This window comes from Periplaneta americana, chromosome 7 (assembly GCF_040183065.1).
Source record: "Periplaneta americana isolate PAMFEO1 chromosome 7, P.americana_PAMFEO1_priV1, whole genome shotgun sequence".
NCBI classification, from domain to species: Eukaryota; Metazoa; Arthropoda; class Insecta; order Blattodea; family Blattidae; genus Periplaneta; species Periplaneta americana.
In genome coordinates, this window is record NC_091123.1 from 42659359 (window position 1) to 42681009 (window position 21651).

At 33.9% G+C, this 21651-nt stretch overlaps 1 protein-coding gene across 1 annotated transcript in view; it reads left to right on the forward strand.

Moving 5' to 3' along the window:
* Tom70 (translocase of outer membrane 70) overlaps positions 1–20785 on the forward strand; it is a 28580-nt gene extending 7795 nt beyond the window's left edge. The window contains exons 5-11 of the mRNA XM_069830630.1: positions 202–355; positions 869–1076; positions 3298–3432; positions 7787–8011; positions 12061–12157; positions 14579–14702; positions 14913–20785. Coding sequence (XP_069686731.1) covers positions 202–355; positions 869–1076; positions 3298–3432; positions 7787–8011; positions 12061–12157; positions 14579–14702; positions 14913–15075 — 1106 coding nt within the window. The 3' untranslated portion in view covers positions 15076–20785. The remainder of the gene's footprint in view (positions 1–201; positions 356–868; positions 1077–3297; positions 3433–7786; positions 8012–12060; positions 12158–14578; positions 14703–14912) is intronic.
* The last annotated feature ends 866 nt before the right edge of the window (positions 20786–21651 follow it).

The following is a 21651-nucleotide window of genomic DNA, read 5'->3' on the forward strand; positions in this document are numbered from 1 at the left end:
TGAGATAGTACTGCTATCTACAGCCAGTTCAATATTACTCTGTAATACATAGGTTATATATAATATTGTTTAATCTACATTAAATGAAATAATGAAACTTATATTTTCAAAATAACCCTGAAATTCGAACATTTCGTATAACATTTAATTTTCTTACTTTAATAATATATTGTACTGTATTGTATATCTTTTGTTTTATAGGACGACAACATGCGAAGGAAGCCATGGCAAAAAGAACGCCAATAATGCCATCAAAACATTTCATTAAAACTTACTTCTCATCTTTTATTGAGGATCCAATTATGAACAAGTTGGCGCAGGAAAAGGAAAGCGACTTTGCAGAGGCAGATTTGAGGTGAATTAAGTTTAGCTTATTTATAACAGTGTATAATATGATAGTGGAAACATGCACTACAATTTTTCACGTCTTTAAATAGATACTGTGTTTCTTAATTTGGAGTACATGTTTAATTAAAATAACTCTTTATTGCAGAAAATATATTTTAATTATTTTTTTTTGTGAGGCATCTGAAAAGGTATGTGACATAATAACAGAAAAGTTCTGTATATTATAGACATCATTATAATCTTACCATAGTTTAGATCAGCCATTTTCAACCAGTTTGCCAGAAGCAAATGAAAATAATAAAGGTTGTCGTATCTAAAATTACAACAAACCGTGAAACTTGCATTGTTGTAATTATAAATCTTACCATCCCATGGAATTTATGTGCGTACAACATTCGGTTTTATATCTTTAATTCGGGTTTTGTTTTTTAAATTTTTAGGGTTGTTGGTATGTGTAGGTTATTTTATGAACTGACATTTTATCTTTGACCTTAAAAATGAATTGTTTTTTTTATTACAGGGGTTTGGCTCGGGCCAAACAAGCATTCAAATCTCAAAACTATGAAGATATTATTCCAGCTTGTAGTGAGGAAGTAGAAAGTGGTGATGGGAGTCTGAAGATGGAAGCTCTGGTTCTTAGAGCAACATTCCACCTACTCTTGGGTGAACACAGGAAAGCTCTGAGTGATTTTGAATCTGTAATAGAGAATGAAGAAGCAGATATTAAGGTAAAGGCTCGTCTCCACTATTAAACATTTAACAACAACATGTTAAATGTTAAATTCTTTACCGTTAACATCCCAACATGTTGATTGAACATGTTAATGCTAATTTCATTTAACACTTTGTCCACACTGTTAAACATGTTAAACTTGACTTTCTTTGCGTAGTCCACCATAAACAGTCCATGAGATTTTAATATAGATAGTGTTTTATTTTCAAACCTTGGACAATGGACTCAGATGATGATCTGACTTTTGTAATTGCCTCTATTGCTTGTTACAAGACTTTGAAAAGGAAGAAAATGAGAATGTGGATGTGGCAATATCTTAGTAAAAGACACTATGCAGGATACATTCTAAACGAGCTTAAAGTTGAATACAGTATCGATTTGGATTCAAAAACTTGCTGAGAATGTCAGAACACGATTTTAATATAATGCTGCAAAAATACTTCCTGTTACATCAAAGAAATACACAATTTAAGAGCAGCCATTTCATCTCAATTAAAAAAATTACAGCGTGATTGATTATCATAGGACCTACGACATGATAGATGTTAAAGGAGTGGGTAATATCGTATAATTATTCTTTCTGAAGTTTTACGAACGTTAACATACATCACCAAATACGACCATTACTGACGTCAGCATAGCATTAACGTTTAGTGTACGACAAGAGTGCAAAAACTCTCTATTGTATTCTCGAGAACAATTAAATAATAATTCCAGTTCTCTAAAACAGTCGGCCTTCTTAGTTTTGCCTGTGTATTCTTTTGCAGACACATCCCACAAACAAGGCCTTTCCACCAGTGCATTAATTTTATTCTAATGTATTTTCTTTCGTTCACTCCATTACTTCGAACAACTTACAGCCAACTCCAAGGACCAATGATAGTATAAAAATGATCAAGATACGCGCCACAAAATCAGAACTTATAGTTGTTGCTATGGAAACTGTACGAACTTTGCTGAACTGTACCAACGCTGCACGAGCAAATGAATTGACTTGACATGTTTTCCATTTCTGCTGGAAAACACGTTAACATGATAAAAGTGTTAAATTCAACATACTTAGTTAACATATTAAGTCAATTGAGACTTGAAATGTCCATATACATGTTAAATTCAACATGTTATATTTAACATGTTGTTGTTAAATGTTTAATAGTGGAGATGCGCCTTAATAAAACAAATTGTAATATGCAATAACCTTCAATAATGAACTATTAAGGTACCTAGGAAATGTGGAAACTTTTCTTGTGACATTTTATCTAGCCATGTAGTACGATATTCGTTTCTGCTCTATTTTTTACTGATTTAACTGAAAGGGAATTGGAAGATGGCACATGGGAGAATAGAGAAGATTGGAGAAAGACTATAAAATCCTGAAAATGGGTACGGGAAGATGTCCTAGGACATTGTTAAATCTGATGATGATGATGATGATGATGATGATGATGATGATAAAGTGAAATTTGGGTTAAATCTGATATATAGCAGCAAAATATTTCCTATAATGTATGCATGTGAAAAAATGTTTTTCCGTAATAGGCCTATTATTTGTTTAGTTGTTACTAATCAAAATGGAGAAAATTATTTATACTGACATGTTCATGGGCTTGTGTAACATCAACATAGCTTGTATTGTGTCTTCAATAGTATAGTGGTCAGCAATCTTGCATCTGAATCGAAGTGTCGGGGATTCGAATCTGACTGTGGATGATGAATTTTTGGCAGAAAAAGTCCAAATTGGATGAGGAAATAAAACCATTGATTCCAAGTAGTAGATGTACATAAAGAATGAAAAAATACAAAATTTTAGAATTTCTTAATTCTTGATCATTAACGTCAGCACGGTAACGTTGTGGAGATCTATTACAGAAAAAAAAAAGTGGGAATAGTGTATTTAAATTCTCATTGTTCCACATTCTTGTATGTGTAACAATGCTTGCCGAGTTTTATATGTAAAAGGTGCACAAATTTGGCCGAAACATCAGTTGTACAAGTTCAGAAATTTCTTTGCAAACTGAATATAATAATTTGCTTTATGCTTATTTTTAACCTAAATGTTCTTACAAATAAGAATTTCAAATTTAAATCTGCTAAACTTTGTTACACAATAAATGTTAGTTTTCATGAAATGTTAGTAAAAACAAAATGTTAAAGATGTGTTCCAAAACCATGTAAATATATATTTTCAAGAATACAAATTTTACTTTTGATTTCAGCTCAGAGTAAATGCTCTTATCAAGAGAGCATCATTACACATGCAACTAGAACAGTCATCTAAGAGTATAGAAGATTTCAACCGAGCAGCTGAATTGGACAATGATAACTCTGATGTTTACCACCACAGAGGACAGGTACGGTATTAACTTTCAACAGAAAATCCTCTTGACCACATTAATTCTACATCCTGTTTATGGGTGCTGTGAGCAAAACATTTGGGGATGGCAAAAAGAGAGGGGATGTGACTGAGCAATAGACCTTAAAATAGCTCTTTAATTAAATAAATACTCAATATTCCTAATCTTGAGCAGATTCTATTGCCAGTACTACTATAGGTAGACCATTTACATAAAACAGTTATGGTGGCATCCTTACCTTATTTCCTTCTCCCACACTCGCTGTGCGAACCCCTCCTTGCATTCCCCTCCATCGATCACCAATCAGAGTCGGTCTCTGAACTCAGGTCGGCAGCACTAGACCCGCTACTATCGTCACTCCCATTGGATAAGGATATGATTACGCTGTCTACTGCTGCATCAGCCGTACACTCCTGGTCAAGATATTTGTCTTCTATTTTCCTCACATGCTCACAACATTTCCTCCATTTTTCGGACGGATATTCAATCATAAGTTTTACGACTAAACTTTTTTTCTCACTTAAGGACGTGCCAATACTCTGGTTGGCTACTTGACCTTTTATGTCACTCCAAACCAGCTCGATCGAATTTAAGTCGGGATGATATGGGGGAAGCTGAAGGAGTATGTGACCATATTTCATGATGAGTTCATCAACTACGTATCTTCGTTTGTGATGAACTCCTTTCACTATCTGAAGAAGCTGCGACCTCGTGTCTGACTCAGTGAAGTAAATTTCATGTATCCTCAGCCACTCCACTATCTTGTGTCGAGGAGTTGCTGTGGTAGGTCTTTTATCTATCTCCACATTGTGATATTTAGCGTTATTCATCACAATAACACTAGGAGATTCTAATTTAGGGAGGAGTTCATTTTCCATCCATCTACAATAATTATCCGCGTTCATGGAGCTGTGATAATCCCCATGTTTTTGTCCACTTTTAAACACCAACAATGCACCTTCCACGAATCCCTCTTCCCCTCCTCCATGTAGCACTATTAGTCTTTCACCTTTTCCTATTTTCGTTAGAATGCCTAATTCCTCCTCTGCCTGCCAGCATGATTTCACAGAGTGTGATTCTTGAATGTAGGTTTCGTCTACATAAACAATATATTTGCCTTCCCTCCTATGTTTTCTTATTTCTTTCAAATAATGTGTTCTCCACACTGCAATATTTGGTCTTTCTACCAATACTTTTCTATTATTTTGGCACTTTTTCCATCTGAAACCAATTTTCTTTAATGTCTGACGTAGAAATTCTCGTCCACAGTCAATAACCTGATCTTCCTTCAAAGCCGTTAACAGTTTTCCAACTGTTGGACATTCTCTTTCCACGGCATAAAATCCACGAATTTTTTGCCTTATGGCACAGACTGTAAAATTGTCCACTTCTACTCTTTTCTTTCTTTCCCCCTTTTTTCCATTGAGTGTAGAGAAAGATAGAGATCCCTTTGCTAAACTCTCTATTCCTTCCTTCACAATTCTGCTTATCACTCTTTCCGAAACTCCAGTGGCTTCACTTATTACACGTGCAACATTAATGTCCATCTTGTGTTCTTCTTTCTGCCTTTTAAAGAACTGATGCACATTGTATACTATTTCGCAGGCCTTGCCTCTTAGCGGCCTGCCAGATTTAGATGACGAAGGCTTCCTAACTTAGAAGTACTAAAACTTAAATGCAAAAGGGTATCTGTCGGATACAGGGGGGAGAGCCATTAATCCTTCCCATTGAAGGCTTTAAGGAACCAACCTGGACAAATACCCAATGTCCCATCCCTACCTTCCCATAGTGCAGCTGTTAGTAAGCATAATTTTACGAGCTGAACTAAAGGGAGGGGCTGCTCATCCATTAGCACTGGTCAGCTTGATGAGTTAATGACTGAATTTGGTATAATTTTCCTCTATCCAATACCTAATTCCCTCTTTACCCTTTCCTATCCTGTTCTCTGACTGAACTCTTACTTTCTTCGACCTCGACAGCATTAGAGCATTCGAGGCCTAGGGGTTCATTTCCCTTTCCTTCCTCCTCTTTCTACTTTTCTGTTCCTAGTGCTGACCTGCTATGGCACTAAAATCGCCCTCCAGTGGCTTAAGGAGGGAAAGCTGGTGATCAACAAGATCTCCCAGCTAGGTCCAACGGACCCATCGACCAACAGCAGGTGTGGTCCTCCAGACATTCTGGGGGTTGTGTGTGAATGAAGTAGCCACCAAAACGTTAAAATATGGTGTTCACTTAAATCGGCTACAACTTGCCATTTTCACTCCAATATTCTTTGAAAAATATTGGAGTGCAAGAGGTCAAATGACTTTATTGTCAAACGCCTGGCATTAGAAAACAGCAACAACTTAAATGCAAAGCACTATTACTATTATATATTTATTTTACACTTCACTTGGTCGCGACTGTACGTACTCACTACGAAATCAGCACTGACTCCCCCCCACATGTTCATCACGATCACGTGTTGCAGGAGGAGGGACTTGCGCATACGCATTGCAACTGCATTTACAAAGTGGTAGACCTATAATAATATGAAAATATTGCACTAGGTAGGCCTAATTATGTCAGTTAAGCTTTCAAGAAAATCTTGTACTGCAAGGAAAATAAAATTAACTTCACAGTCTGTATACCCTTCTTATCCTACAGTGGTTAATCCATATATTTTCCTTCACTTTTGTCAACATTGTCCTAATATGTATAGTTACATGTCAGTTATGTTTTTCAACAGCATAAATTATTAATTACTTTTTTTAGAGTGATTTGAAATATTTCTTATGTTCATTGGAGTTCTAATCATCACTTCTATTAACCATCATTAGATATTTGATAATATTAACTTCTCTCATTGTTGAAATACTACTAATTGTACTGGTACATTTCTTTTGGAATAATATTTGTACAATCTCGAGTATCCTGTCAAGTGCCTGAACAATGAAGTAAGGCTATGAAAGAACCAGGTTTTTGTAGTTATTTCAATAAAGAAGCAAAATAATCTTACCACTTCAGAATCCAAGCCATCCACTTAAAAACAGAAATCATTTACTTCACAGACATGTTTCTCGAGACTGAGGAACCTTTTTCATTTTTCAATTAATTTGTATCACATATGCATGTCTTTCAAATTAGTACTGGAAGTTGGAATTTTCACACATTTTATTGCATGTTACTTCTGTTGCTTGCAGTCATTGTAATGTTTCTATATGTGACCACAGAATTCTGTAGTCCCACTGATGTTGTAATATAAGCATTGAATAGTGTGTCAGCTATAAATATCAATGTTAAAGTTAGCAAACAAATATGGCGTCACATGGGTACAATATTTATTGAGTTTTACAGCTTCTAATAAGCTTTGCTTTTAAAGTTCGATAGAAATGAAAATTGCTAAATGAAATCAGTGGCATGGTGTTAAGGGATAATATTTATTGTAATATATAATTTTGTCCTAAGTTCTAACCAAAAAAAAAAAAAGTTGTTGTTTTCTAATGCCAGGTGTTTGACAATGAAGTCATTTGACCTCTTGCACTCCAATATTTTTCAAAGATATTATCATGGCCAGCCACTGAAGCACAGATTTTGAGGTGTTCCGAATCCATTTCTTGGTTTGAGTTGCACAGTGGGCAGTTAGGGGACTGATATATTCCAATTCTATGCAGGTGTTTGGCCAAACAATCATAGCCTGTTGCCAATCTAAATGCAGCTACAGACGATTTTCGTGGTAAATCGGGAATTAACTGTTTAAAAAAAATGTTTATAGGCCTATGTCGCTAGTTTATTTTTGGAATAAATTATCACTATAACATAGGTTTAAATGATTTGATGATCATTGTTTTGATAATCAGCGCAGTTTTGTGAAATGAAATAATGATAAAGTTCTGCTATATATAACTGTAAACTGAGCATAGGAATTAATACAAACTACATATAGCAATTAATTGATGAATATACTGTGTTCATGGGCTTGTGTAGCTCTTATTAAACTATTTGAGGCTGATCTTAAACGTTTTCAATCAAGACATGCATTAGAAAATGTGTTAGGTTATGCTTTGTCAATTTCGATATAATATAGTACAGTTAAAAATATGGTTACAAATTAGAATTACGCCTTAAACTTGGATTCCTATGGTATAGTCCCTTGAATGGTGTCAGATCTGATATGTTGGGGATTTAAAGGAGTTTAAATTTAGTCAACATACGTTTATTTGATTGTCTGATTTGTGTAATTCCTATGGCAGGATCAAAATAATACGTCTAAGTACTAAAGACCATTTTTGGTAGCCTTAAAGAATGAATAGAAATAGGAGTAGAGGAACAAGAAGAAATACTGCCTACTTATGTGTCTCTCTCATTGCAGGTACATTTGTTGATGGAGAAAGTTACAGAGGCAATGAATGACTTCAGCAAAGCTGTGACTTTGAACCCCAACTTCCCCATTGCATACGTCCAGAAATGCTACACTGATTATCGCTATGCCTTTTCAACTCGTAACACACAAAAGATGGAAGATGTGATGAATGCATTTCAAGAGGCCATTCAAAAATTTCCTAAGTGTTCAGAATGTTATACCTTATTTGCTCAGGTAAGTCACTTACGTTTACTAATGAGTAGAGCCCGGATTTATATGCACTGGAGTCGACAGCATTTGGGAAGATAGTTGTCTGCAATATGCGCCATAGCATTTGTGGTATGTGATGTTACAAGCTTGTATAGTAGAACCAATTGGAATTAGTCTGTAACAAGTGCTTTACGAGTTCGTTTGTTCACATGTGAGTGTTTTAATACATTGAATAAGTAAAACTAACATATACTGTGTGTATGTAAGATAAATAAATGAAAGAAGAAAGTGTAAAAAAAAAGACAAGTACTGGACAAGCAGGCACGGGAAATAGTGTTTAAGGTGTATAATTATTTAAAAAACGATGACAAGCAGAATGCTGTCTGCAATGTTGTCAATGTGCAAGAAACGACTGCAGAAGCATGTAGTGTGGGATTGAGAACCATGCAAAGAATATTGTTAGTGAAGGAGAGAGGTGTCATGCTTACAGTAATCAATGCCTAAAGTCATTGGGTGCTATTCATAGACATTTCGCTAGCCCGTGCTACGAGCGTGCTACACTAGCCGCGGCTATCGACTGGTTATTTGTACAGGATTCATATCATATCGCTAACACTGGTTTATGAATACGAAAAACGTTAGTTCGCTGATCATCCACCGGAAGCCCGGGCTAAGAATGTCTATGAATACGGGCCATTGTCTTTTGAGAGTTTAAATTCTCTCCTGTGCTATTTGTATTGCACGTGCGTGAAGTGTGATGTGGCAATGTTGTACACTGCCTTGCTCTCACTATCTGTCTCCCTTGACACAAGTGCTATCTAACGACTGCCTTCTCAATTGCCATTGACTCTAAGGTACGGCCACACGAGCTACATTTGTAGCAAGTTTTCTGCGACAAATGTAGCTGGAATTATAGGCAGTATTGAGTTAAATGGAAGCGGCCACACGGAGCAGTAAATGTAGCAAGTTTGGCGCATCCCAAGGTCATGTCGCAACTCGAATGGGTCAGGGTCCATTTTTTCTGCGACATTTACTGCTGTTGGGTGGCCACACGTAGCGACATGGGTGGCTACACGTGCAGCTACATTTGTAGCAACTTTCTGCGACAAATGTAGCTGGAATTATAGACCGCATTAAGTTAAATGGAAGCGGCCACATGGAGCAGTAAGTGTAGCAAGTTTGGCGCCGTCTGACATGTTAGGTCTATTCGTAACCAATAATTTTCCAGCTTAAACGAATTAACATTGTTATTAGTTACTGGGAATTTCTTATTATGAAATCCATATTTTTTAAACTTTAAATTTATTTTAATATTTATTTCCGCTTTACTAATTCCCAGAGGAGACTCAGTGAGTCAAAGAATATACATGTCAAAAGACTTTTATCTACTAACTGACAATAAATAAAGAATAAATATCATGCAAAAGAAAAAAAAAAATTGCAATAAAAGTACAAACAATCGTGTAAAATGAATGTTTATGCTTAAATTTTTTAGGAATGAGATAGAAAGCGAAAATCAAATGTCATGTAAAGGACACACAGATTAAGACTTCAAAAAGAGTGAAATAACAAATCAGAGTTATTCATTTTACAGTAGAGAATTACAATAATTTAACGCAATGTAAATTTACAAATGCGTATGGATACACGCGTAAGCTAATTTGAAATACTATTTTCATAATCTTACTCCTGTTTTTTTATTACTTCACCAGAAGGGAAAGTAAATATCGCCACTAAGTTCCTTTCTAGTAATTTGCAGCCAGGCATACAACACCTTGGCATTTTATTCAGGCCTAATGTATTTAAAAAAAAAACAAATGACATTGATGAGTGCAGTGAAATTTGTCTCTCGAATTAGCTATAAGATATCGCAATTTGTACCACCCCGCTTATCTTTTAGCGTTAAATTTTCTTTTGTTGGTAAAAAACTTTGAGACATGAAACTGTAACATACCCTAAGATTCACCTTTCAGTTTCCCCCTCCCCCGAAATTTAATAATAATCTGAGAAACGTGATCTATCATGTTTAAGAGAACATAAACTCTGTTTTCTATTGGATTAGATATAGGCCTACAATGGGAGAAAGGCATTCTCAAATTTGAAGGAAAACCCGGTTTTTTTAATGGTTGAAATTCTCAGTATGTATATGTAATCATAACAGAATTAACTTGTGTTTATGAGGGAGTGAAGCAGAGAGGGAGATCGACTTTTAGATGGGAAATTATTATCATGACAGATTTATAACAATACGATGCCAATATATATATATATAACATATTTTGTTACTAACAATACAGTGCCAATAAATATTGCTTCGCTTATGTATAGTCCAGCTGAGTTGCCCTATTTTTTAACTCTCTTCAAAATATCTTTCTTTAAAAAGTACATACATTTTTCTTCTTTCAATTTCTACTTAAAGAATTCTTCAATAATAAAACGTATACAAAAGCGTTCTAGCAAACCCTTCACAGCAATTTTGTTTGGTAAAAAAACGTACAATTCTTTTGCAGGACTGACCTCACAAATCAGTATTGTTTATAAAAACATTTCCACTTTGAGTTGTATTTTGGGATATAAGGGTCAAGTTTAAATTGCCGCAACGTCCAATAATCATTCTACAAAACCAAGAAAAAGAGAACTTTTATGATAGCTGTGTTTACTTATACTCTTTTCAAAATACTGTTCTTTGAGAGTACACATTTTTTTCCTTTCATTTTCGACCAAAGGTTTCCTTCAGTAATAAAATCTATACAATAGCGTTCCAGTAAACTCTTCACAGCGACTTCATTTGGTAAAAAAGAAAAAACATAATTCTTTTACAAGACAGATCTCTCAAATATGTTACAAACAGATTGCCTCTTTGAGTTGTATTTTGGGTCATGTTTAAAACTCCTTTTTACTTGGAGACGTTTCAGAAATTCATGTATTGAATAGGGAAGAGCATGTCTAACCTGTCGTACAATCTCAATGACCCTTCTACAGAACCACGAGAAATTAGGTCTTCATATAGCCTTTCAACAAACCCTTCACCCACACCATACTTCCGATTGTTACTGACGAACAATATTGCCTGTTGTAAAATCGACACAGGAATAAAAGTTAACTTTATGGCACTGCTATAAATTGTCTTCTCATGCGCATTGTAATTGTGTGTGACTAATAATGTACACTAACAACACACACAAAGCGACTTTGGCTTCATAATCCATCTCAGAAGAAAGCTTTCACTATACTACGGCTGAGTGCTGCAAAACGCAAAAGAACTAGCTACAAATGTCGCTACATGTGGCCACACGTAGCGACATTTAACGCAGAAACTGGCAGTAATTGTAGCGCCCGTGTGGCCACCCATTTTGCGACAATTACTGCAGCTTCATTTGTAGCAGAAAACTTGCTACAAATGTAGCTCGTGTGGCCGTACCCTAAAATTAAAGGCAAACTGATAAGTAATGCCTGTGGAGACTTGCCACACTGACCATGTAGCATCTCTATTTCATGTAGTAGTTACACAGTTGATTACTAGACGGCATGTGTTTATCTTTGTCCTAGTTCGTCCTATGGCTGTAGCACCATGGAATTTAGTTTTTAGATATAGTCTGATGCTGAATATTTTCATTCGAAGTTTTACATTTTCTGTGAAGGGGGTAATGATGAGTTACTCATATTGCTGCTACCAGTACTGCTTAACAGGAATGAGTGCCAGGGAGTTTGGCTTGGGGGTAAAAGTGGTAAACACAAAAGACCAACTTTCCTATTGCTACTAATGTTAATTGTTTGTAGAGGTGGGAGTTCTCACATTCCTTCCCATAACACTTGTAGGCCTCCATGGTCTTTGCAAAGGATAACTTCACTTAACTACAGCTATATTACTGTATTGCATATGAAAACACATTCTTATTGTCATGGGAATAATCTTAGTCTCTTACCAAGTTATCACGTATGACAAAAATGTGTAGTAAATAAATTTAATTTGAATAGCTACTTTTTCATTTTTTATAAAATTCAATAAGAAAAATAAACTATCCTCTGTAAAGTGTATGATGAAATATGTCATTGATATTCTTCTTTTTCAGGTATTAAGTGACAAACAGGAATTTGACAAAGCTGATAGATATTTCCAGAAAGCAATTGAAGTTGAACCAGAAAATGCAACTGTTTATGTGCACAGAGGTAGGTGAAAATTATTGTATTCGACAGAATATTAAAAGTTTTAGCAGGTATGCAGTATGGCATAATTATTCAGCCCCAAATCATTATTTTGCCAATATACTTTCATTATGAATAGCAACTTTTTCATTAAATTTAATTTAATTCACACAGGAGTTGAAAGAATTTTATTTATTTTATTCTCATTTTGGTGCATTTTAATTTCTGCTGTTTGCCATCAGAGGTAAAAAAAATAATCTGCATACCCTGGAAGAACTGAAAAATAGTATCTGGGAAGACATCACTTTTATTTCTGGAGAGTTGATGGCGTCATTTCTTAAGCAACTGCGAAAAATGTTTGGAACACAAAGGCGGACTGTTTCAGATTCTTCTTTCTTAATTTGAACGAGGAAATGACGTTGTAACTGCTTATATTTAATAATATTTTACATGAATAATTCGTGGTTTGTTGAATCACCAATATTGTGCTGTCTTCATAACCAACATGTGGAAGGAAGTCCTGGTAACCAAATTTGTCACTTTCTAAGTGGGAGAGAAATTGTTCACCTGGCATATAACAGATAACACAAACGTGACACCAACTTCATATTTCATTGCAACAAACGTGACACCAACTTCATATTTCATTGCGACATTTGTCATAGTTTCACTTCACTGAAATAATTCTATTATTAGCCACTGGCGTAGCTCAGTTGGCTAAGGCATTTGATTGCCGATTCAGAGTTGCGCTTGTGTGCGGTTTCGAGTCCCGCTTGGGCTGATTACCTGGTTCAGTTTTCCGAGGTTTTCTCCAACCTTAAGGCAAATGTCAGATAATCTATGGCGAATCCTCGCCTCACCTCACCACTATCATCTCATTATCATCAGTTCCATCGATGCTAAATAACCTTGTAGTTGATACAGCATCGTTAAATACTTAATCTGCTTTTGTGATTAACACTGCATGTTTTCTTTTCACAATTTGCTTTGAGCAAGACATTTCGTACCCTGTCTGAAAGTGTGAATTGTAGACTTGTAGTTATTGTTACAGCACAGTGATTGAAGCCATTGAAAGTTGAGCTGTGAAACTTGTAAAGAAATGCTTAGCTCTTGTTGGCAGCCCTTTTAAAATACTAGCTATTAACACAGTATTGTACGTTGTATTGTGGTTAACATCTGAACACATTATTCTGAAATAGAAACCATGTTGCTGTCAACATTATACTATACAAATAAACTCATGAAAGAACAGCAGCGAGAGCGACTCTGGACAAACTTGGCAAAAAAAAAAATGTTCTGAACTTGTGTATTGATTGATTGATTGATTGATTGATTGATTGATTGGATGAGTGAATTATTGAATTGTTTACAGAGCACAGACTATGCTTACAGACTACACTTAGACTAATACAGTGTTTTAGAAGTAGATGATTGTGGATTATCATAGTCATGTTCTACAGCCTCAGAGTTCATGAGCTTTCATACACTAACCACTCTCTTGTGCTTTTTTTTTCTTTCTCTTTAACTCCATAGCCGTGGTCTTGGGCTTGATTGATTCGTCTTCAAATATTCTTTTCTTCTGTTGTACTGTTGTGATTGTCTCCACTTTTACCTTCTCACAGTATTTGAAAGTTCGCAAACTTTCACGATTATTTTAAAGTCAAGGGTCCAGTTTACACTAGACCAAATGTTTTGTTCCTCATATTTAGTCACTCTCATCAGGCTCAAACAATTGATACCTCAAACATCCAAATTGGTTCAGATCTTCTGGAGTTATGCACATAAAATGGTCGCTAGAACACAGTTTTTCAAGTGTGTTTTGCCTCATCCAACTCGCTGGCTTCGAGCATCCAACTGATTTCGTGCAGATGTTTACAGTTATGGAACTAGTTTGTCTACATGGTCGTTTATTTTTCGTTTTGCTATGTTTACTTGTTCACAAATCCCAGATATAATCCCCCAGAGACCAAGGAAAACAGCAGTTGCAGCCTTCAGACTATTGACAAATCATGACTGTCTAGCAAGTCATCTCTACAGAATAGGTATCTCAGCTTCACCCATATGTGTCCTGTGTAAAAAATGAATGAAGACCACTTGAAGACCTGTGAAGCATTAAGATCAGAAGAAACTACAGTTCAAAAGTATTGGAAAGGACGACTGCTAATGGCTTCGTTGCCAAATGCAAGGCACTAGACAACAACAACAACTTGTTCACAAATTATAAAAGATTCTAATGTAACACGTTTTTTTGGACATATTTACAGAGCTGTTGGCAACCTACAGTGCCGGATACAAAGAAGTAGTTGTTCATAAAAAAAATTGAATAATTTACCAACAATCTAATCATAAGGCGGATATTTTAGGTTCTACTGTAAATTAGATTAAGAAACAGAACTCTGTATATATCATTCAAGATCCCTTACACTAAAAATAATTGGCTTTCAGGTTTATTGCAGCTGCAGTGGAATGGTGATGTCCCCGAGGCTATTAAAATGATTAAACAAGCTCTAGAAATGGATGACAGATGTGAATTTGGATATGAGACATTAGGAACCATTGAAGTCCAACGGTGAGTCAAGAAAAATTCTCTGTCGTTCTCCAGTCTGATTCCCCCCTCTTTCTCATTTCCTAGAAATGTTTTTGCATAAAACTTGATGTAACATCAATCAGTTTCGTATTTACATGACAATGATGGATAAATCTGTAGTTACAGTTTTTGTAGACTATTTCTTTTAGAAATGTAAGTAATAATAATGCACGATATTTAATTTATTTTCAGAGGAAATCTACAGCAAGCAGTGGAGCTTTTTGATAAGGCCATTCCGTTAGCAAAGACTGAACTCGAGATGTCACATTTGTTTTCACTAAAAGATGCAGCTGTTGCACAAGCAACTGTTGCTGAGAGGATGGGTATCCCAATCGCAAATGTAGGACTTCCCTAAGTCTCTTCTATATCATAGTGCGGAAATTATTCTAATATATTACATAATCATCAATCATATTAGAGCAGGATGCTAAGATTGGCATAGTTTGTTGGAACAGTAGCAATATAATATGAAGAGGAAAGCTATAGGACTCATATAGAGTGATAACAGACCAAGGATGCAGGATGTCACCAATCGAAATTAATAATGTGCATATAAATTACAGTTATATTATCTCTCAGACTTATAATGCCATTCATAATCACTGGAGTATTATTATTAGGCCTACCATAATTAAAACTACCTTTATTATACAGTTTTATGTTCCTTTGTATGTTATTCAGAATTTTTGTATTAATTTATTATATTTGCTTATAGTTTATTATACTTCATCGTGGAATTGACACTATTAAATGTATTATTAATTGAGTTTGTGTTTAAGGTATTAAAAGTCGGTTAATATCAGAGTATGTTTCAGTGAGTGGATGGTGTTTATGATGGGTGACGCATTTAGCATATTTTTATATATAACAATTTAATTTTGTTCTGAGGTATAACAAACCATTCGCCTGTTTCGGTATCCAAGTTTCCAGTGTTACTCAGGATAACTAGGGTAAATTCATACAAAAGGAAAGGCAATAAGGAATGATAGGAACGAGTTAGATATGATGTTGCTTGTTCACCATTGCACTTTTATGTTGTTTATAAATCTCCATTAGTAAATTGAATGTGTCCAAGTATTTTTGCATTATGAAGAAAGTACTTTAAAAAAATAATTCACAATTTTTAAAAATTGAATTTGCTTCGATAGCATTGTATCATATTTACTGCAAATCGAAATAGTTAACAGATTGTACTGATACAGTAAATGAGGCCAATTAATATGCATTTTTATAAAACCAGGACCGACAACTTTCTTGCAGTTAGTTCATTAGAATACTTCACAAACATTACTGTAACTTTAATACTTATACAATATTTATTTAAAGTTACTGTTACATTTTTCAATTTTAAAATCCGAAAATTGCTTTCACTAGCTTCCTGGTAAATTCAAATTCCTAGTTTCATTAGAGTTTAACAGGGAAATTTTATAAAATTATCGTAACTGGTTATTTTTATTCCACTTTCATTTGACTTTGTATTTTAAAATTAAATTTGATTTATGCAGAAAATGTTACAAAAAAAAAAAGAAGAAGAATGTAGTAATAAATAAAACGAAACTGCTAAAACCTGCAGTAGTTTTTCGTTAAAATTTTTATGATACATTAATAGATAATATTGGTTGTGTTTAAAACTTTAAGTCATTGCTCAATTTTTTGCCTTCCTCAGAGATATGATAGACACTACAGTAAAAATGCTGTGCTGTTTTTATAAGTCCTTAACTCTACCATTTAATAATAAAGTACAGAAAAATATTAAAGTAGAAATATGTTAAGTATATGTGACCTATTGCAAGTGTTGTTCCACTTATGGTATTGCAATCTTTGGATACAACTTACACTAAGTTGCTTGTATAATGGAAAATGGATGTACAGCAGACAGAAGAGAATTAACAAAGACAGAACAGTGTGCTTTATATACTCGTATCCTTTACAGTACTTATCTTTGTTTAACTTCAAAATTACTCACATCTGCTCCATAATATTTTCTTATGTTGTTGACATTCACACATGGATAAAACTAGATTGACTTATCTTTAATAAATGTAACAAACAGTTCAACATTTAGGGATGCTAAACATTGCATTCTTTTTACTGCAGAATATGAGGATTCCATTTTGTGAATTTCTAGGTGTTCAATAAATTATTTAAGCGCGAATAGACATTCTCCTTGCTTAAGTATTACAAAAAAATGATTTGTCATTCTATCTATGGAATCGTAAGGGACACAAAACAATTGAAATTGGTTCTGATTGAGACTGGACACTTATTGTAAAGAAGTATAAAGCACTTTCAAGGAAACATTTCAAAATCATCAGTTCCAAGTCTTCCTTGAATAGTCATACACAAGTTGGTACTGTAAACGAAAGATTAAATTAAAAAAAAAGCTGCTAATGCAAAACATAAGGCACAAAAACAAATTTTGAAAATAGTTTAAAACCTGCACTAAGTTTTTGTCAAGCCATTGAGGCATACGTGTTGACAGGGCTATGATTTATCATTTCTTGTTCATTATGTCTGTCCACTGAATATAAACATTTGTTTTTCGATCTTCTTTATTATACTGAGTTGGTATTGGCAGAAAGGATGAGTTACATCCAAGTATTAAAATAATTAAATTGTGACTTTTAAGTTACCATTCTACATCTATTGCAGTGTGAAACATCTAACATTCTTTAATGATAACTTGGAAAACTACACAACTACTAATAAAAGAAAACATTTTATGCCATATTTCAAACATAGTTTTTGTGTTTTAGTTTGTATTCGCAGCAGTATTTTTGTAGATAACTTGTTCTTTACAGTACTTTATGTCCCTGTGTACAGGCTTTTGAGAATTTCAGACATGATGTGGAAGGCTCCCTTATTAACCTTAAAAACTAAGATCACAATTTCAGTTTGAATTTATGTTTGCATGTTTTCAGTATGTGATATTCCATTATAAAAGACGCATTTTATTTTGTATCACTTAATTATATTGAAAGAAATGTTGCACAATATATAACACAAACTGTTGATGTTATAGGTTAGTCACTTTTATAACAGCATAGGCTCAACCATCCATGAATACACATAAATATATGGGTTACAAAGAACTATACAGCTTTGATTCATTGGCATTACATGTATACACGTTCATTATAGTAACATTAAAATTGTTTCTAGGAAATGATTATACTATGCATTACCAATTTTGGAAGGGAAATTATAGTGGTGCTGAATTTGGGAGATTTCAAAATTTAATTTAATTTGATGAGGAATTTTGTAGCATATAGTGTAATGTAAATTTATGTACCAGACTTGAACTTGACATCAACCCTAATACATAATATTGTATACTAGATATAATTTATGCTCTGTTAATTGGGAAAATGCAAAAATATAAAAGTATAACTCCCTCCCCCCCCTCCTACATGTAACTGTGACATAAGCCATTGCTGGTTGTGGTGTCACAAAGTCATTTTCTTAAATCAGATGTCTAACAATTTTGGTGTCTGAATTTAAGATTAAATGTGTTAAATATTTACAACTGTATGTATAAATATGATTTATTCTAACTCCTGTTTATATTATGCTGGTTATTGATAAGAATGTATTGTAAATACATGTAAGCATGCATTGAGTTTAGAGTACGTTGACGATTTCATTAGATTAGCCATTCTTACGGTAGCACACAAAATTCTAAGTGTTGATAATTATTTCGTATATGTTGTATTTTTTTAAATAGCTGCTTCAGTTTCATGCTGTGAAAGATTGTTTTTCATTCGCCTCTCAATTTTTTTTGTGCTAAACGTGGAAGGGAATAAATGAGTACTCTCTTCATTTAAATATTTCTATGCAATAATCCGCTATGAAAAGTAAGACGTGCGCAACTTATGTAAGCCTAAATGCATGTGCTTCCATGTTGATCCACTCCGAACTTTCTGAGTACACCTTCATAACATAAATAATTTTTTAAAAAGTTGTCTGCTCTGAAAATGTCCTGGAATGAAGTAGCTGAATTTTGTCATTCTATCAGTGTCGTAAATTACGGAAATTAAAGTATCATAGTACTGAGCGAAGTTATGTATAAATGCCTTATCCTGAGACAAACGAAAAAATGCCCAGTTAAATAAATAATACATGCACATTTTAACGAAACAAATGTTAATAAGAAAAAACTTGTCATTATATTCTGACATTTGACAAATACATAAGTACTGACTTTTAATATGTCAGTACTTTGGGCATCTTCACTGCATCACTTCAATGATACTGTTTTTGTGTTGACCGATGTAAAGTATAGAGATAAATTCTAAATCGTTTCTGCGATATTTCCTATAGAATTCTCTCAGCTAAAAGAAGCTAGTATGTTCTAAAGCTTTCCTTTCTTTGTAATGAAGTGTAATACAGTGCTGGCAGTAGAATAGTTAATATGTGAATAATCATACGTAGCTATTCTTAAACTTGATCAAAAGTACTAACTACAAGTATTAAATTAAATGCAAATTATATAAATGCTCACAATGATAGGAATGCTAAATTGGACTCGTTTCGGTGTTATAAGCTAATGGTATAAGGACACTTTGGCTAGAAGTCCATTTTGAGGTATCAAGTTTTAAATCGTTAAATTTGTGTAATGTAGACCATTTATTTACTCAGACTTGTACGAAATGTGTATGTATATATACTGGTTGTGGGTAAATGACTTGTTTATGTCATGAGAATAATTGTGTTTATGGATCAGATATAGACAAACTTTGACTATCTCTGATATGTTTGTGGGTAATTGTTTGGAACTTTCAGAATGTGATATTCGTGAAAATAGCATAGAACTGAAACTAGATACCTCATTCATGTTAACTAGTTGCATTGGTAGTGTTAATGATTGGTGCATTTGAAACTCGTGGTATTGTTTAGGTAACACAGAATGGAGTATGTTAGGTTGCTCTAAGTCTGAAATAGTTACTGTTTAGCAAGTTGCTTCATTGCCTAGCATTTTTAGCATTGGGCATTGAGTTTCTACTAATTAAATTTTTATTTTAATATGTTTGTAGATATTTAGTTGTATCATAGTAATTACAGCTTTATTTGCGGTTTCTTCACTTATTAATATAAGATTATCGAACTCTGTGTATTTACAGTCCTAATATTTAATACTGAATTCATGGTTCTAATATGGGATAATATATCTACTTGTATATTGTATCAGCGATAATTTCTTTATTTACTTTTTCTTTCTCTCTCCTGTTTTTTGTGCCCAGAAAAAAAATTATCGTGTCTAACATTTCAGAAAATCTCATCATTCATTTGAAGTCTAAATTACACAAAACTTGTTCCTATTTTGTACATTTCTGAAAAGACATCTTTGGACATTGAACACCTTTGCAAAGTCACACATGTTGATTTATTTTACAATATACCATTAAGTTTCGTCATAATTCAACATATCATTTGGAGGTATGTCAGAAGAAATACTGCTAAATATTAGGAATCTTATTCCGATAGTCTTCATAGTCATGCCTAGATTTCATTTTAGTTCACAGAAAATGTTTGTGTGATGGAAACTAATGCATTTTATAACACAGAATGTACACGGACACAGAGTGATGGTACTTTGCTACCAGTAGAGGACACGGCATTGTCTCAGTCATGGTTGTAATGCATGTGTTCCTGCTTTGAATTATAAAGATGAAGAAATAGCATTTAGCCAGCCTCTGAAGAATAACATTTAGCATACAAAGTCATTTGACAAATATTCCAGTCTTGGAATTGAGTCCCATTTGAATTACCTAAATTGGGGCACAATATATTGAAGCTTATGCATTCCAATTCCATTTCGGTTTACTTATCTTCAAAATATTTTATATATTGGAAAGTGAAAGTGGTCTCTTTTGTAAGACCATTTTTTCCCCCTTAAAGTATTTATATGGTGAACAAAATGAGTGAAACTGTTAAGGTGCGGTCTTCATCTTACATATATTTTGTCCGAATATGTGTCAATTTTTGTACTTATTGTCTTTAGGCACATGCATATTGTACCATCTGCCATGTCTGAAAGTTGTTAAAATAAATATGTTACATTTGGGCTTGTGTATTGTTTCCTTTAATGTTATATCTGGATATGATGCCAACTGTAATAAGAACATAAAAGCAAAACTTGTGTGATAAATAAGGCAGCGACGATAGAGGATGGAGCTGCAGACCCTTTCACTGCGAAAATATATTATTGAACAGATCTAATGATTATTTTGAGTAATGAAAGTGACAGAATCCTGAAGTAAAATATCACCCAGGTTTTATTTTTTCGTCCATTAAAATTGTTTTTTGGCAAGATCTGAATTTACTTTTGATTAGTTTTTCAGAAAAAGAACTCCATTATTACTTGTTAAATTTCAGTAAACTTTTTAGCCAGGAAGTCTGCTGTTTCATTTAGATTAAAGTATTGCCAACTGCTCTCACTCAGTTTTAAAGATAAAATTCCATATATTTTTAATTTTACTCCATTTCGAACTAAATTTTAAAACATTTAATTCCGGAAAAATAAATAAACTCTCTTTCCGAAAATAAGAAATTTGATCAATCAGAAGACATCTGTGATCAACCATATAAATTTGGAAGTAATGGCCTTGCCTTGAATACATGTATACATACAAACTGTATGTATGTCTGTGTCCAGGGAGTGCAACAGGGATGCCCATTGTCACCAGCAATTTTTAATGTGTATATAGACGCAGTCATTGAAGAATGACAAAGTATTTTAACAGAACATTTTATAGTCGGCAAAGAGAGCATAGACACTCTTTTGTTTGCTGATGGTCAAGTGATTTTCAGTAATTCTGAGGATGGTCTGCAAATAGCAACAAATAAGTTATTAAAGATCATAATCTTAAAATATCCTTAACAAACTAAAACAATGGGCTTCTGGGGACTAGGCATCTAAGGACCAAAATAG